The following is a 15795-nucleotide window of genomic DNA, read 5'->3' as shown; positions in this document are numbered from 1 at the left end:
TGCACTCCTCCAATCAGGCCGTGATATACTTTCGCATCAGCAGGCACCCTCAGCTCTGGAAAGGCAGGGGCAGAGGCGTGGTAGGTGACACTCAAGGAATACACTACCCAACATCCCCCACAACTGAGAGCCTCTGCCAGCTCAGGTCTCACACACAGACCTGAGAGCCCCCGAATCCAGCTTCTGTTCCACCAAAGACTCCCCACTGATTAATCCCTGAGGACCCTCTATGCACAGGAGGTCCACTACAGGAACACATTTCAAGGAAATAGCCCCTTGTACCCCAGTACCTCTTAGTTCACGTTGGACCCATCAAAGAGAAACAGCTAGACTTTGTATCTGGATTGGTCCCCAAAGACTCATGTGTTGAAGGTTTTCTCCCCACTGCAGCAATGATCACAGGTGGGTTTGGGGAAAAGCACTTGATGGTGGGTGCCTCCACCTTGACAGTGGACTCATCTACTCATACAGGGCTACACTAATTGGAGGGGTATGGTTTGGAGGTGTGTTGAGGTACTTAGGTACTCACCCCGGTCCGCCTGGCTCTCAGGCTCTGCCTGGCTTGATCTGCCATCTTCAACCTGGGCCAGCAGGTGGTGTGCTTGGTGCTCCAGGTTAAAGCCACTCAGGAGGAGCCACATGTACGGCAGCAGCTGCTGCAGACTCAGAGAGCCTGGAGGCTGATGGGAAGCCTCGGAGTAGAAGTTCACCCAGGTCCCCAGGAAGGAAGATGAGGCACTGTGGGGAGGCAGGTGTGGAGTCAGCAAAACCCTGGCCTTGCCTTCGCCACGGCCTCCAGAGCAAACCTCTGACCCTACCCTCCTGAACCGTCCCTGGTTCTGAACACACCAGTCCACCTCAGGCAAGACACAGTGGCTGTACAGGCAGGGTCAGGACAGGTCGCTACAGGCAAAGAACCTTCAACGAAGGAGCGCTAGATCCATGGTTTGACCAGCTCTCCCCTCCTCTGGGCAGGCCTGACACTCTTCTTCCTCTTGGCTACATGCTCTCCAACCTGGAATGCACCTTCTGGGAGTGTCTGTCCTCCTGCCCACTCTTCTCGGGGCTCAAGAGACACCTCCTCCCCTGGCGTGGGCTGCAATGCTACCTCATTCTCTGTGAGCTCTCACTGAGTTCCCCTGAGTAGCGGTGGACCTCTCTTTTCCCATGAGTGCAGACCACATCTCTGTGGCCCTGGGGGAGGACAGGGAGGTGTGGTGTGGGGGGATCCATTATCCCAGGGCCTTCCCCAGAGGACCCTGACTCCACCTACAACTCCCCGCCTTACCCCTCCTACTGTTGAAGCCCCACACCTTACACTGCAGGCAGAAAACTGAATTGGGGAGAGCAGTCTTTCCTCAGCCTTCCCAAGTCAAATCACCTTGCAGGTCCCTATTCTGGAAACAGGAGCCCACCCTCTTGACCCCAAGCCCATTCCATGTTGAAGTTGGTCCAAGGGTCCACCATAGTCACTGAAGAGGACAACGTGCAGTTATGCCTCATGGAGTCAGGGATGCAGTCACATGGAGGATATGTACTCATGGCACCTGCGGTTTAGGCTGACCCCATGAAAAGGGACACAATGGCAATCATTTGCACCCCATTTTTCACTGAATTATGAAACGTGACTGGAAACGTGTCTTCACACAGTGGGTGCTTTCTCCATGTTCACCAGTGAATGAGCCCAAACTGCTGATTCCCACATATCTCTGGGTGTGGGAGCTGCCATGTCCAAAGCCCCTGTCCAGCTATGTCCCAGCTAGGACGCTCTGTCCCACTATGGAAACTAACATGTCTTTATTAACCCAAAAGTGCTTTTCCCAAGGCCCGAGTTTTGAGACGCCTCTGGCACAGATCTACGTTCTTCACAAAGCCAACATCACACCAGAAAGACCACCTGGCCTCACTGAGTCCACCTGGGAATGAGCTCAGTGCACACCATTGAGCTGTGGTGCCCAGTGTGTGGGGACTGCTCCACGGACCTCTGTGGATCAGCTGGAGTCAGGATGGTTTCTCTGCCTGAGAGGGGAAGTTCACTGCCCTTGCAAGGCTGTGGCAGGCACCTCCAGGACTCGTACCATTCGGGGCTGACATTCCACTATGAGTGTGGTCCTCTATCTCATTAGGTATCACAAACCTTTGGGTCCCTGAGAGGCACATGGCAGCCCCAAGACAGAGGCATGAGGGGGCTACACACTTGGGCTTGGTGGTCTGGTGCTTACCTTGGGAACAAGAGATCCAGCACCTGCTGGGTGGGGATGAAATCCCAGGAGATTAACCCCATGTTGCTGCTGAACTGTAGGTTCCTCCCACAAATGACAGGCAGGAGCTCATTCCTAAGCTGGTCCTGCCTGTAAGGTTCAAGGCTCTGAACCCTGAAGGGCTCCTCCGTGTTCTGATCATTTTCACCCTGGGTTGGGACCAAGAATGGTGGGTTCAAAATGGAAATGGTGACAAACAGAAAAATGACTTGTGCCAATACACTAGAGTCAAAGCACAATGGGACAGTTCCCATCAGTACAAACACACACACACACACACACACACACACACACACACACACACACAGAGTCAGAATAGGAGTCCTGGGCCATTCATCAGGGATCAGACTAGAGGGCCTGCTGGGCTCACCTGCCCTGTGCTACTCACTGTTACTCTTGAGCTCCTCTGCGAAGATCGCCAGAGGCTCTGGCGTCTAAGATGAAGCCTCACCCAGTGTATCCACAAAAGGGCTAGTTGGCCCCCCTGAGATTCCTGGGAGCCTGAGGCTCGGCATTGTCTGCAACCACAGGAGAACATCCTTCTCCCTCCAGTGGCTCCAACCAAGTGAGCTCGGATGGCTTGGTCAGTGAAGTGGGTGCCTGGATACCAGGGTTCCATGTTCTGTTTGATCCATTGTCAAGGCAATGATGTCATTTCCTGTGCCCATACCTGAGCCTCTTTTCACATAAGACCACTTTCAAAAGCCCTATGGGCTGCTGATTTCTCCTCCATGCCTACCCATCTCAGGTGCGCAGGTGTTCACCAACAACTACCCAAACATCCCCACCAGCATCTGCCCTGCTTGGTGCCACTAGAGTTCCAGCTTGGAGCCTTCAAAAATGCATTCACAACCAGTCCTTCCCTCTCAGCAGCTTTTGGACCCCGGTCCCATCATTGTGCAACTCATGGTGTGCCCAGTCTTTTCTGGAAAGTAGGGTAGCATCTAATCTCTAGGGTTTATTGTGTCTATTGGCCCCTAACACCCTCTATTCTCTCTGAAACCAGAGATGGGACTCACAGGTGGCTAAAGCACAAATGTACAGATGGGACAATCACAAGAAGGGGAGAGACAAAGAATGCACCCTAACTCAATCAGGCCTGTGTCCCACACAGGGACATGGCCAATGTCCGTCCCATCGTGGCTGCAGTTCCCTCTCTACACCATGGCAAGTTGGAGGGGACTGAGATGCAGAGGCTGCTCCCCTCTGCCATACAACTTCCCAAGGCTTCTCCTAAGATTTCAAAAGGGCCAAGTGTGTCTAGTGTTGGGGTCTCACAGAGACTCCGAGGTACCACACCATCCTGCTGCCCAGAACCGGTTCACCCCTCACCTCAAGGGGGCTCAGCCTCTGGATTCATGGGAATTGAAGTGGGTACAGGTGATGGGATATCACCTCCAAGACTGAGTTATGCCAAGTCCATGACCCCTGTCTGCATCCCTGTCTCCAGCACCACTCCCCCCTCTCTCTTTCCTCCTCAGAGCAAACAAATCCATTTAGCAAGTGTGTCCTGTGATAAAGACATGACGGTCACCCATCCTCTCATTACAAAAACACTGAGGCTCAGCCAACATGGATCCTACCAGGAACACAGGCATAAACTCAGAGTCCGATCCTCCCAGCCGAGCCTCGGTGGAGCCTGGACTCCCAGCCTCCTGAGTCAAGGAAACAGAGGTGCCTAGCCGAGCCACCTTGGATGCAGCCGCACACAAACTGAACTCATCAATGCCCCTTGCTCTCAGTTGTGAGTAAGAGGGGAGGGTGTTTCACAACCCTGGACATCCAGTGCAGTCTCCAGGCTTTGGGGTGTGCCCTGGCCTCTCTCTATCTGCCCAGGCCCTCCAACCCACACTGGCCTCTTACCCAACCTCCTCCTAGGGCCAAACTCAATCCTGCCTCTCAATTTCTGCTGCCTTCCCCAACACACTGCTCCCCAAAATGAGCAGGGCTGGCTCTCTGTTATCATGCTGGTGCCAGCAGCAATGCCACCCCACTGACATGATTCTGAGTCCCAACCTAGGCACTCCAGCTGTCTTTGCCACACCTGGCCTGTTTGGGCTCTGGCTCTTGCTCTTTTCTTTCATGTGCATGTGTTTTGAGGTTTTGAGTTTCTCCCACTGCAGAACTGCAGCTGTGGCAGGGTAGAGCTCATGAGGGTGACACTCTGAGCCACATCCAATCCCATCAGGACTGTTAACTGGGGTGATGCTGGAACACAGTGATGAGTGAACACATGGGAGGTGGTTGGACCCACCTTGCCTCTGAGTGGTTTCCTTTCAGGACAGGAATGTAGGGATGGGAGCCCCTGGCGCGGGATGCTTTGCACAAGGCGTGACCACGGGCTCTTTCCTGGCAAAAATGGCTCCACTCAGCATGGAGAGCACTGTCATTCCTGGTGGCTAACAACAGCCCTGGACCCCAGAAAGGAACCCACACTCAAGATTAACGTCTGAGTGTGCGTGTCCTTGAGGAAATGAGGTCTCCTGATCCCAGGTGCAAAGGGGTAAGTCCTCTAACTCCAGGGGCCATGAAGGGACATCTGAGTTTCCCTCGTCCTTCTTTCCCTCTCTGAACCCAGGGTGTCCTCACACTAACCACAGTTAGGACCCTGGCCTCATTCCCCAGTGAGGATCATTAGGCTCCATAAAGGACAGTCTCTAAGATGCTCAGTGGACCAACACCCTCTGCACAACCCATAACCCTATTCACCCAAGAGGCAAGAGGATTTCTATTCAGGAAAACCAGGAAAGGGAGAGCCTTTCTCAAGGACACAAGGACATTAGTGAGTGAGGGAGTGATTAATGGATGGAGAACTATTTCCAACACCAACTTCCAGGAGCATATATGGCCCTTTGGAGAATTCTGCAGTGTGTTGGTGATTAAGGAGAACGTGTGAATCCAGGGGTCACTAGGTCCTCTCAGCCATAAGGAGGGAAACTGCCATAAAGGAACTAGGACAAGGGTGCGAGGAATGCTCACTGGGGGGAGATCGGAAGGAAGGAAAGTGTACTCATTAGAAAAGTGTCGCCTGAAAATTCTTAAGCCAGCCAAAAGTCGTGCGAACTTGTGTGGGAAAAGAGTCTTTGCACAGTGATGAAGCTAAGAGCTCACATGATGGAACACAGCATCAACTGGGACCAAATCCAATATCTGATATTCTTGTAGGAAGAGGAGAGTCTGGACCCAGATACCAGGGAGACTTGGGGATACCAGCTATGTGAGGTTGGAGCCAGGGCGGGATGCCCATATGGGAACCACAGATCGTGGGCAGCAATAGGAGAGTGGGCAAGGGCTGGGAGAGTTGGGGGGACAGTCCCCTAGGAACCTGTGAGGTGTTTTGGCAGTGAGACCGCCCAACACCTTGTGTGTTGAGCCCCTGGAGCTTGAGGGAAGGCCCTTCCTCTGTTGTTGGCCACCCAGTTGACAGAGTTTGGTTGTAGCAGGCCTAGGACCCAGCCGAAGGTCTGAGCATGTTGGCCATGCAGGGTGGATCTGGACCGCAGACACACTCTGATGACTGTAGGGTTTCAGCCATGCATCAACACAAGCACCAAGTCAGGCCAGGTGGGGAAAGGGCTAGGAACACACTCTGGGGGCTGGTGCCTATATTACTGGGAGCACTTCTGACCCCAATTCCCTGATCTGCTGCCAACACAAGCTACAGAGGAGGGTGGAGGGACACAGAGCATGGATCTTCCCCACTCAGTGGGCCCAGGCATGTACCATGGCCAGCAGCCTCGTGCCTTGCCCGGTGAGTCCTGAAGCGGCCCCCTCTTCCCATCCTGAGAGCTCTTCCCTTCCTCATGTGCTACTACCTTCCCACTGTCTCTGGAAATATCTACTTGCTGTGGTCCTCAGGCAGTTTATGATTTAAGTTAAAAAAAAAAAAAAAAAAAAACAGGTCTTGGTGCTCAAAAATATTTGATTTGCCCTTCCTCATCCCCCAACCCCAATATTTTCATTATTTCCTCAACATATGAAATTTTACTAGCAAAATGTTAATTTTGAATTATACAAAGTTGATTCAAATAACATTGGTATACATAATCAATCACTGTACTTTCAATGTTTGTTCTCCTTTCCTGTTAGAAACTGCTCGGAAAAAAGAGAACAGAGGGGGCTGGAGATGTGGCTCAAGTGGTAACGTGTTCGACTGGCATGCGCGAGTCAGTGGGTTCGATCCTCAGCACCATATAAAATAAAATAAAATAAAGATATGTCCACTGAAAACTGAAAAAAAAAAAAAAACAAACAAAGAGAACAGAGGACAGACTCATGGAAGTACTTGAACTGATAAGTAGCTCCCACTCAAGCTCAGCATTCAGTCCTGGACAGGGTAAGACCAGGCCACTTTGACATATGTTCCAAAGAGCCTACCAGACAGAATCCTCTGACTGATCCCTGACTGAGCCATAGGAACTGGCTAGAAAAGCCTTCACATCCTCAATACATTCTTCACTTCAGAATACTGGACAAGCATTGATATCCATCTCTCGTTACCTTGCTCCCCAGCCAACCATTCTTCAACAAATTCAAAGGAGCAACTCATGCAAGCACACAGAAAGGGATGTTCACTACACACATCCATGTGCGAAAAAGACAACTGGTATTTCTTGTTTGGGCTATTTCAAATGAAATCACTTCTGCATGACCTCCACAAACCAAAGGAAAATATTTTTGAAATTCCCACGTAGAAGACAAGATACACTTGCCAAGGAGGCAGTGCCAAGAATTTTGACACTCCAAATGTAGAGTGTGTGTTTAGGAGGCAGTCACAGTTTCCATGAGAGAGTCCCATGAAATCAATTAGGAAGATCCATGCTCTAGCCCTACCATGCAAGTGATGTGACTTGAAAGAGTCACTTAGTCTTAGTAACCATCATCACTAACAACTAAGTCAATGAATAAAGGTCCTCAGGTGTCAAGCTACAAAATGTGGGATGAGCATGGATGAGGATGGGTGGGAGAAGTCTCCAACTCTAACACAATTAGGGAAGGCTGTGCCTGTCCTCAAGTGGCTGGGGGGGCTTGGGATCCTGCCACAGAGGGGGATTCCAAACCTCACATCCCCTGACCCAGGCCAGAAGACCAGGTAGAGTCCAAGAATCCTGGGGTGGCCCAATGGCAATAAAGGTCAAAAGGAACTAGGGATCTGCCTGGTCCCTCAATCCCCTACTCTGAGCAGGGCTGCATGACGAGGCCAGAGGCCATCCACAGCAATCTGCCTTTACAGGAAAACAGGGACTGCAGGCTGCCTCTGGCTCACTGAATCAGGGTGGTGTTTTCATAAAGCAAGACCACTTCCTCACATTTGACCAGCAGCTCATGTGTTGACAGCACAATGACTGACTTGACTCAGGCCCTGATGAATGAAATAGAAAATTCATAGCAAACCCATCTTTAGCTCTTCCACATCATCAGGGGCTCTGATTCAATTCCGTCCAGAAAGGTGTCTGAAATGATTTCTAAACATGCTGGGGACTCACCTCTGTGTGGAACTTTTCAGGAAAAAGGGGATCAAATCTCATGAAGCAACTCTTCTCTCTTCTAGCCCATGGGCAATGCAAGGAACCTGCATGATACCAGAGGCTCACTTCTCTCTTCTCATGTCTTCTGGAAAGGATTCGTTAATGCTTCCTGCAAGGTGAAGCAGAAGCCTGCATTCCCAGCTGCACAGAAGTGTTTGAGGGCAGTGTCTCCCTTAAAACCCAAAAATAAAAATCAGGTCATTCAACAGGCACATGGATTAGAGTACATGTTCAATGATCCCTCCTCCCTGGAGCCTTCCACATGCCCATCTTCCACATTCACAGAGCAATGCTTGGCCATTCTCAAGACCAGGAGACCATGATGCTCATCACCAGGAAGTCAATAAGGAACATGAAGAGAGCAGCATGGATTGCAGAAGGTGGCACATCAAGGATCTTCAGCTCTGCTGCTAGAACACAAGAGCTTAACTTCAGTATTGACTTTTTGCCAACTACCAAGTACGATAGCAGTGTCAAGCCCAATATGCAGATATGCAAGTAGTAGGTGACACCCCGCATCCATTCACAAAAGTGGGCAACATCTGCATCAGAACAAGGAAGTATCTTACCCTTACTCATAAAAATCATCAGAAACAAAATAAAATGGATGCAAGACTTCTCATTTCACTATTAGGTAGCTGTTGGAATTCCCTATTAAATAATACCTCCTCCAAAATAAAAAGTATCTCAGACATGTGTCAACTATTCAATGGATGACATTTTAAAAACTATGGACTTTACTTAATATTTATGTATGCTATATCCCTGCCTAAGGCTCTATGAGAAAGGAGCACATAGAATTGGATCTTTGAAAATCTCACATTTGCTGATAAATATTACTGCTGATCTCAGGCATGGCGAAGTGAAAAGTGGGACTTTGGATATTCCAAGAATGCTATGTTGTGGGATTGGTGTCCCTGATTCATACATAGCATATGGTTTCTATGAAATCCAGTGAGGGAGCAGGAGTAACGAAGCTGATTGCACAGATGACCTCAGGGAATACTGACAGATAGGCCAAATGAAAAATATGTTCCAACTAACCATTGGTATTTGGGCTTCTGATCCCAGTCCTGTTTTTAAAAAAGGTGCAGACAGGCAGTGTTCATTAAAAACTGTCTACCATGTAAAAGTGGGTAATTTAAATGGCATCTAGTTACACATCTGATAGAATGGTCTGGCAACATATGAATTTCATTCTAACAACAACAACAACAAAACATAGAAAATGAGACATAAAGATAAAACCTTGTCTTCACCAGGATGCCTAAAAATAGGTTTTATTTGGCTCATGCAAATAAATATCTTTCAATAGAATTTCTGATTTCTGAATGAATCCATTCAACTTCATACTGCACAGATCACAAGGTTTTCTTTACAGAATATTCTCTTCTTCTTCTTAAAGCCTCACATAGAAAATGTCTCACAGGACATAGGAGGGGAATGACCCAAAGGATGAGAGAATGGCTGGAACCGTTCTCAAATGTGCCCATGTAGCCTAAAGTTTGAAGGCATCTAATTGTACTCTAAAACAATTATGAACCTATTTGATCCATTATTAATAAATATCACCACTTTACCACTTGAACCAAATCACAGAAAATTGGAAACAGATGATCATTTGCTTTGATACCTTTACTTCTGTTTCATTACTCAGAGTCGATCAACTCTATACTTCAAGTGACACAGATTTATTACAGAATGCCTAAGATCCTAAGGATCTATTTTAGCTCAGCCCATGGTATTGCTTCATTATTTTATTATTTTGTAAGTAATAAAATATAACTTCATGTTGGATGATATATTCAAGCCATGAATATATCATCCAACATTGTTCTTCCCAAAATATTAGCCCAATTTCTGCGCGTGCTCACTTACTGTTTAGGAATTTTACTAATTGTCTGAAGGTTCTAGAGGACCTGTTAGACTCCTAATGGACAAACCATACAACATACTCCAGAGAACGGACGAGTGCCATAAGAAGAAAATAAGGTCAGCCTACAGCAATGGGCAGCTGCCTGCCCTCGGCTGGGAGGAGCCCTGGCCATGGCACCAGGGCTGCTGGGCAGCAGAAGCCTCCACAGCCCTGCAGGGAGCCTGGAGCACAGCTCTGCCTAACCATGCTCAGCCCTGGACAGATGCACATGAGTTCCCATCACAGGCTCGAGTGTGACAGTCCCAGGTGCATGCCTGTCATGCCAGCCACCAGGGAGGCTGAGGCAAGAGGAACGTTTGAGGTCAGCCTTGGCAACTTAGACCCCGAGGCAAAGGGGAAATACTTTTACAGGGGTCTCTGAGGGTGTAGCTCAGGTAGGTCACTTGCCTCACAGGCTCAAGGCCCTGGGTTCAATCCCCAGAACCCACGTACACACAAAGAGTGAACTTGGAATATTGTTTAAAATGATGGATCAGGTACACACAAGGACTTCAATATGACCTCTCAGAGGAGCTCAATTTGAGATCAGACTGAACAAAAGACCACCTGGACCATTGACTCAGTGTCTGAAACCCTCTGTGAGCATGGGAAGCACTGCTGGCAAGACACCAGAGGGCCAAAGCACTTGTGCCCCCTGCAGGGGTGTCTCTTGTCTACCGCCAAAGACTGTTCCCCTCCTGGGGCAGCTGAGAGCAAGCTGGGCCTTGGAGCAAGGACTAGTGCTTTAGATATAGACTATGCAAGCAAGGGGCAATGTCTTTAATAAAACTAAAATTAAAAAGTCACATTGAAAAAATTTTAAAAAGAAGAAAATAAGGTCAAGTAGAGGAAGCCCATTTTCACAGGAAAAAATCCCCCAGTGAAAAGCATCAGAATAGATACCAAGAAAAATACCAACAAAAACAGTGTGCTCCCACTATGTATCTACTCAACATGCAAAAGTTAGAAAGCTAGATAATACAATCCTGGCCACAGGTAGAGCTATGCAGAGGAGCCACCTGGCAGTGCTTAGTCAAAGAAGTAAACATGTACACTTTGACCTAGAAATTCCACCTGTGTGTAAACCAGGCGGTGCTTAAGCAGTTTCACAAGGGGACATGCACAGGGAAATTTATCCTCAGGTTCTTATAGAGTTGTCTGTGCTTACAGGGAGTTGATGGTTGTCAAGATGCCCACAGCTGCGAAAGTCAAAAGCTAAAAAAATAATAGATGCCAACCTGGATATATTAATAATCCCGTACCTATGATCACCTTCATAAGGTAGCTTCCCAACTTCTGTGTGGAAGTGTGTTTCTCCTTGGCCCTTACACTGTTGTGGAGACCACTAGGAGTTCAGCTTTGTGCAGGATCATCTGACCTGGACTTTTTGCAAGACCTGTACAGCCCTCACACATGCTCAGATGCTACAGGACTTTTCAGACCAGTCCAGACAACAGTAGGCATCCATTCATTGTCTGCACTCTACAGATTCCTAGATGCACGACATTCATTACCATCAAATGCAGAATTTTCATCAAAAACTAATATATATATCATTCCAATCTGAATCAAGAAAATCGGGAATATCCCCAAATCCAAAGAGTGGATCCCCATTGTGATGCTACAAGTTGAAAATCCCACAGCTGACCTCATGGGATGGTTCACAGTCAAAAGACAGCTGCATGAAAAATATTACATGACCTTCCTGCTATGTGAAAAGTGGCATGTGAAGTACACATGCATGTCTTCCTCAGACATGGGTTCATTTGCAAGACACCTTGTGCAATTGAAAATACTCCCTCCAAAAGGGGAGAAATCAGAACCATGTCTCCAAAGTATTTCAGCAGAGACCAACTCCATCTGTCTATCTATCTCTCAGTGAGTGTGTGTGCTCTTGTGTGTGTTTGTGTGTCTTTGTTTGTGTTTGTACCATCATAGCTGATACTTCATTGCCCCCATTGGAAAACTGACTCAGATAATGCCATCTGCCAAACTCCTAAAAACCAAAGTTCTTGCTGATAGAATGAAACAGTCCTTCCTGTTGGTTTGGATGTGTCCTTTAGGAATCACTGCTACATTTAGTATACTCAAATCATCACAGTAGATCAGGTAACAAAAACATATATATTTTAAAATAATAATATATTAATGGAAACAACAAATACAGGATAGAGTAACAACTGTGTTACTAAACAAGGTCAAGGACAATGGCAAACTATAGATTCAAACTTTGAAGAAAATAGTAATCAATGTAAATATTCCTGGGCTGCCTCAGCCCCGCCCAGGCACACAGCAGCAGAATGGTTTTGCAAGCATCCTCAGGAGTGCTGGAGCCTTCTTTCCAGGACGAGAGGGAGGTTGAGGCTGGATCCACCCATCATTCTTTTGGGAGAGGCTCCTTTTCCTCAGCACAAAGTTGGATTTTTTGTGAGGATTCTTGGCATAAAATACGTTGGCCTCTGCTGGAATCCTCAGCTCTGGGGAGAGAGGGGTGTACAAAAAGAAGGTGGCACTCAGGAGGTGCTCCCTAGGACACGCCAACATCTGAGAGCCTGTGCCAGAAAAGGCCAGAGCCACACACCTGAGAGCTCTCCAATTCAGCACCAATACCAACAAAGACAGCCTCCACAGTCCTCCCTGAGGAAGAACTAGGCAGAGCACTTCAACAGACCTAATGTCTGTTCCTACCAAAGGCTTTGGACTCCAGAATATCTCAGGTCCTCTTGCATCTGCCAAAGCACACCACTAGGGTTTGCATCTGAAATCTCCCACAAAAGGCTCCTGTGCCGAAGATTCAGTCCCCACGTGAGCCATCTTCATAGGTGGGTTTGGAGGGAAGCATTGGATGGTGAGTGCTCTGATGTCAACATGAAATTCTCATTCAAGATGAATACACTACTGGGGGGTGGGAGGGACTGGAAGAAAGGTTGAGCATGGTTGGAGGAAGACCTAAACAGGGTTGTGCCCTGGGCAACAGTACCTTGTTCCTGTTGGCTCCACTGAATCCTCATTCTCCAAGTAGAGGTCCTCCCTCTCCATCTTTCTCTCTCTCCCTCTCTGCCAGCCTCGTTCTCTCTCTCCCAGTCTATGCCTTTGTGGCAAGGGCTGAGGAGCTCTCCACTGCCACACACTAGAGCTTTATGGACAGCCTCAGTGCACAACCAAAGAGAAAGCTATGAAACCCAGAGAAAAGGCCTAGGATTCCTCCTCTGAGTTATTTTCCTCAAGTATGGCCACAGTGAGGACAGGCTGACCAGCACGGATACCACGTTAGAGCCATGCTTCTGCGTTGGTGGAGCCCGCCTCCATGTGAACCAGGCTTCTGAGAATGGAGGCCACATTCCAAATACTGCCCTACTGAGAACAATGGTTCCAAAGACCAGCAAAGGGACTGCTTCCCTCCAACATGGTGTATGGCCCAGTGGTGCCATGACCCCGAGTGGGGGAATACAACAGCCGCTTCTCCTTCCTCTGAACATGTGTTTCCTGTCGCCCTCCTCTAACCTAGAGCCTGTTCTCCATCCCTTCTGGGTTGGATGTGGAGATCTCTGCTATGAATTTCTTAGGCTACCAAGGCCCCAGGCAGACTTCCTCTTCCATAGACTCTACTAACCTAACAGTAGGTTAAGATAGGAGACAAGTGATCCTAGAACTCATAGGGATGGTGGTCTTCAGGGTACATAGGCTGGGATAATGGCTGCTGTGGTGTTTGGCTCACAAAAACCAACCAACCAACCAACAAAAAAGCGCTGGCATTATTATCAGATGAGCTCTGTGGCTAAGTGCTCAGGAAGCCCTCATCTGACTTTAGTTAGGGATCACAACCTGGCTATTGTGATCACTCCTTGCCTAGTGGACTCAGGTGCGTAAGACCATGGAATTTATGCAAAAACAGATGATTCAGGCTGTCTCCCAGGCTGTGTTTTCTTCCCAATTTCATCCTGTTACTGCTTGCTAGAATCCTGGCAATGCTCTGCCCAGGCAGTGGTTTTTTGGTCACACAGAAGGCTTTCAATAGTACTGCTTCAGTCCACAAAATGCCAGTTCCCTCTTTAGCCCATGCATTCCCATGTTCCTTTGAAACCACTCCTATCCCAGACCATGAAAACATACTGCTCCTGGAGAGAGGCTTTCCTCCTCACTCCTCAAAGATGTCAGCTTTGGATGCCTGTTCATGTCCAGGGGAGGGCACCTGGTGGGGAGCCGCAATATCCACTGGGGTATACTATTGGACCTCAAGACCTTCCACCAGCAGAAGTGCAGTTGGCTTTGTGCACGAACCCAACACACCTGTTGGAGTGTTCTTGGGGGTCAGAGACTACTCTTTGTTGCTAAGAGTTGACCTGAGTCCACATCCTGACCCTTGCTCTCTGCTATCTGATTGTCTCACTTACTCTGACGGCGAGAGATGATTTGGCCCAGCTCATAATCCTCTGGATTCTCCTCAGTAAGGAAGTGTAGGTCCAGGGCGCTGCGGATGACAACAGGAGCCCTATCCTGGCAGGTCACCTGGAGCAGCATGGGAGACAGGCCTTCAGGAAATGGGCCTTGAAGTGACTACTCAAGGACAGTGGGCAGGGGCATCCTGGAGGCACCTCCGCTCTAAATGCAAGTGCAACATCCATGACCCTACTACCTGAGGCTGACCTCCTGCTCATCGTGTGGGCTCTTCCCACAGGCTACTAGCCCAATCCTTGTGCATAGGACTTCCTGGGCCTGCCATTGCTCTTTGTGGAGCTGCACTCCTCTCGGAGTGAAAGGACCCCACTACCTGCATACAGATGCAATCTCATCCCACAAGTTGGGAGGAATGGGACAATAGCCTCCAAGATCCCAGGTATGCCCGAGGATGCAGGCGGCATTGGGAATGGCCTAGGCACAAAACCTAGAGGCTTTGGTCTGGATTGCCAGGGCCAAAAACAGACCCAGGAACATGACCACACACAGGAGTGCTGAAAGATAGCCACGAGAGCTCCTGGCCTCCAGAGGCTCAGTGCTGGCTGGGATGTAGGAGGGCACCTCATCCGGCAAGGGTGGTCATTGGGTTACCTGGACATTTAGTGTGCTTGCTCCACATCCATATTGACTCTGCAGAGAGACTCTCTCAGCTCCTTGTTCAAGGAACATGGAGAACCTCACACTGCTGTCCTCCTCCATAGACGTCAGCATCCCATACAAGGGAACCTGCAACCTAGTTCCTGTCCTATTCTCATCTGTCACCCATACCTGTCCCTGCCCTTCTGGACTGCATGCTGCCACCTGACACACAGACTCCCTCAGACATGGCAGTGGACAAGCTGCTGCACTCGCTCATCTCAGCTCCAGCCCTTCACACTGACCTCTCCCTTCTTGATTCCCATCTATCCTCCTGATCATCCAGAAGCTCCAAATTCAAGAGGGCATGAGTAGTCCATGGTATTGGACCAGTGTCTGCTCCCCACCCAGGTGTAAGCACCACGGGACACCCCTGCTCCCAGGCTTACCAGAACACTCTTGGCCATCTCTGGACTTTGTGTTTCTAAGTGGACACGAATTAAGCAGGTGTCTCCCACCTGCTTGTGGGAAAGCGGCCTGGAGGACTTGCAGGTTGATTCTGAGAACTGTGGGGGATGGAACATCAGCAAACCCAGAAACAGAAAGCCACCCCAGACTGTCAGTTGGCTCTATGGGCTTCCAGCAAATATGTCCAGGTGCTGAGGCTTCTTATTTCCTCAGGTCGGAGTGGAATGGCAGCACATGCACAGCTTGAATAAGGTAGGTGTTTACCTCCTTTCCCTTGACCTGGGGGCGTTTCCTCAGGATGAAATATTGTACTCCCAGATTCATGGACAGACACACGAGTGAGTGGTCAGAGACCTTGATTTCTGCAGAGCGAAGTGGAGAGAATTGTTAGGTGGCACTCAAGGATTATGCCACAAAACACCCACAACCCCTGAGAGTCTCCGCCAGGCCCATCACACTTTGGTATTTTGGGGCCAAGGCCCACTTTCTCTTGGCTGTCAGTTATCCTGAGCCCACTGTGGATCATGTCTCCCCACTGTCTGATTGTCCTACTTACTCTCATCCTCAGACATCATATACAGCAGCTCAA

General features: G+C 49.0%; 1 protein-coding gene across 1 annotated transcript; it reads right to left on the bottom strand.

Moving 5' to 3' along the window:
• Positions 1 to 11073: 11073 nt before the first annotated feature.
• Positions 11074 to 15494, bottom strand: LOC144249843 (ral guanine nucleotide dissociation stimulator-like). Its single transcript, XM_077792039.1, has 5 exons — positions 15471 to 15494; positions 15188 to 15304; positions 14099 to 14213; positions 12019 to 12181; positions 11074 to 11077 (listed from the first exon to the last, which is right to left on the bottom strand). The coding sequence occupies exons 2-5, from the start codon at positions 15203 to 15205 to the stop codon at positions 11074 to 11076; spliced, it is 300 nt and encodes a 99-aa protein (XP_077648165.1). The 5' UTR covers positions 15206 to 15304; positions 15471 to 15494.
• Positions 15495 to 15795: the final 301 nt, after the last annotated feature.

The sequence above is a fragment of the Urocitellus parryii genome, chromosome 12 (genome assembly GCF_045843805.1).
Source record: "Urocitellus parryii isolate mUroPar1 chromosome 12, mUroPar1.hap1, whole genome shotgun sequence".
Classification (NCBI taxonomy): Eukaryota; Metazoa; Chordata; class Mammalia; order Rodentia; family Sciuridae; genus Urocitellus; species Urocitellus parryii.
Note: the sequence above shows the minus strand (reverse complement) of the source record. Positions and strands in the feature narration are given on the sequence as shown.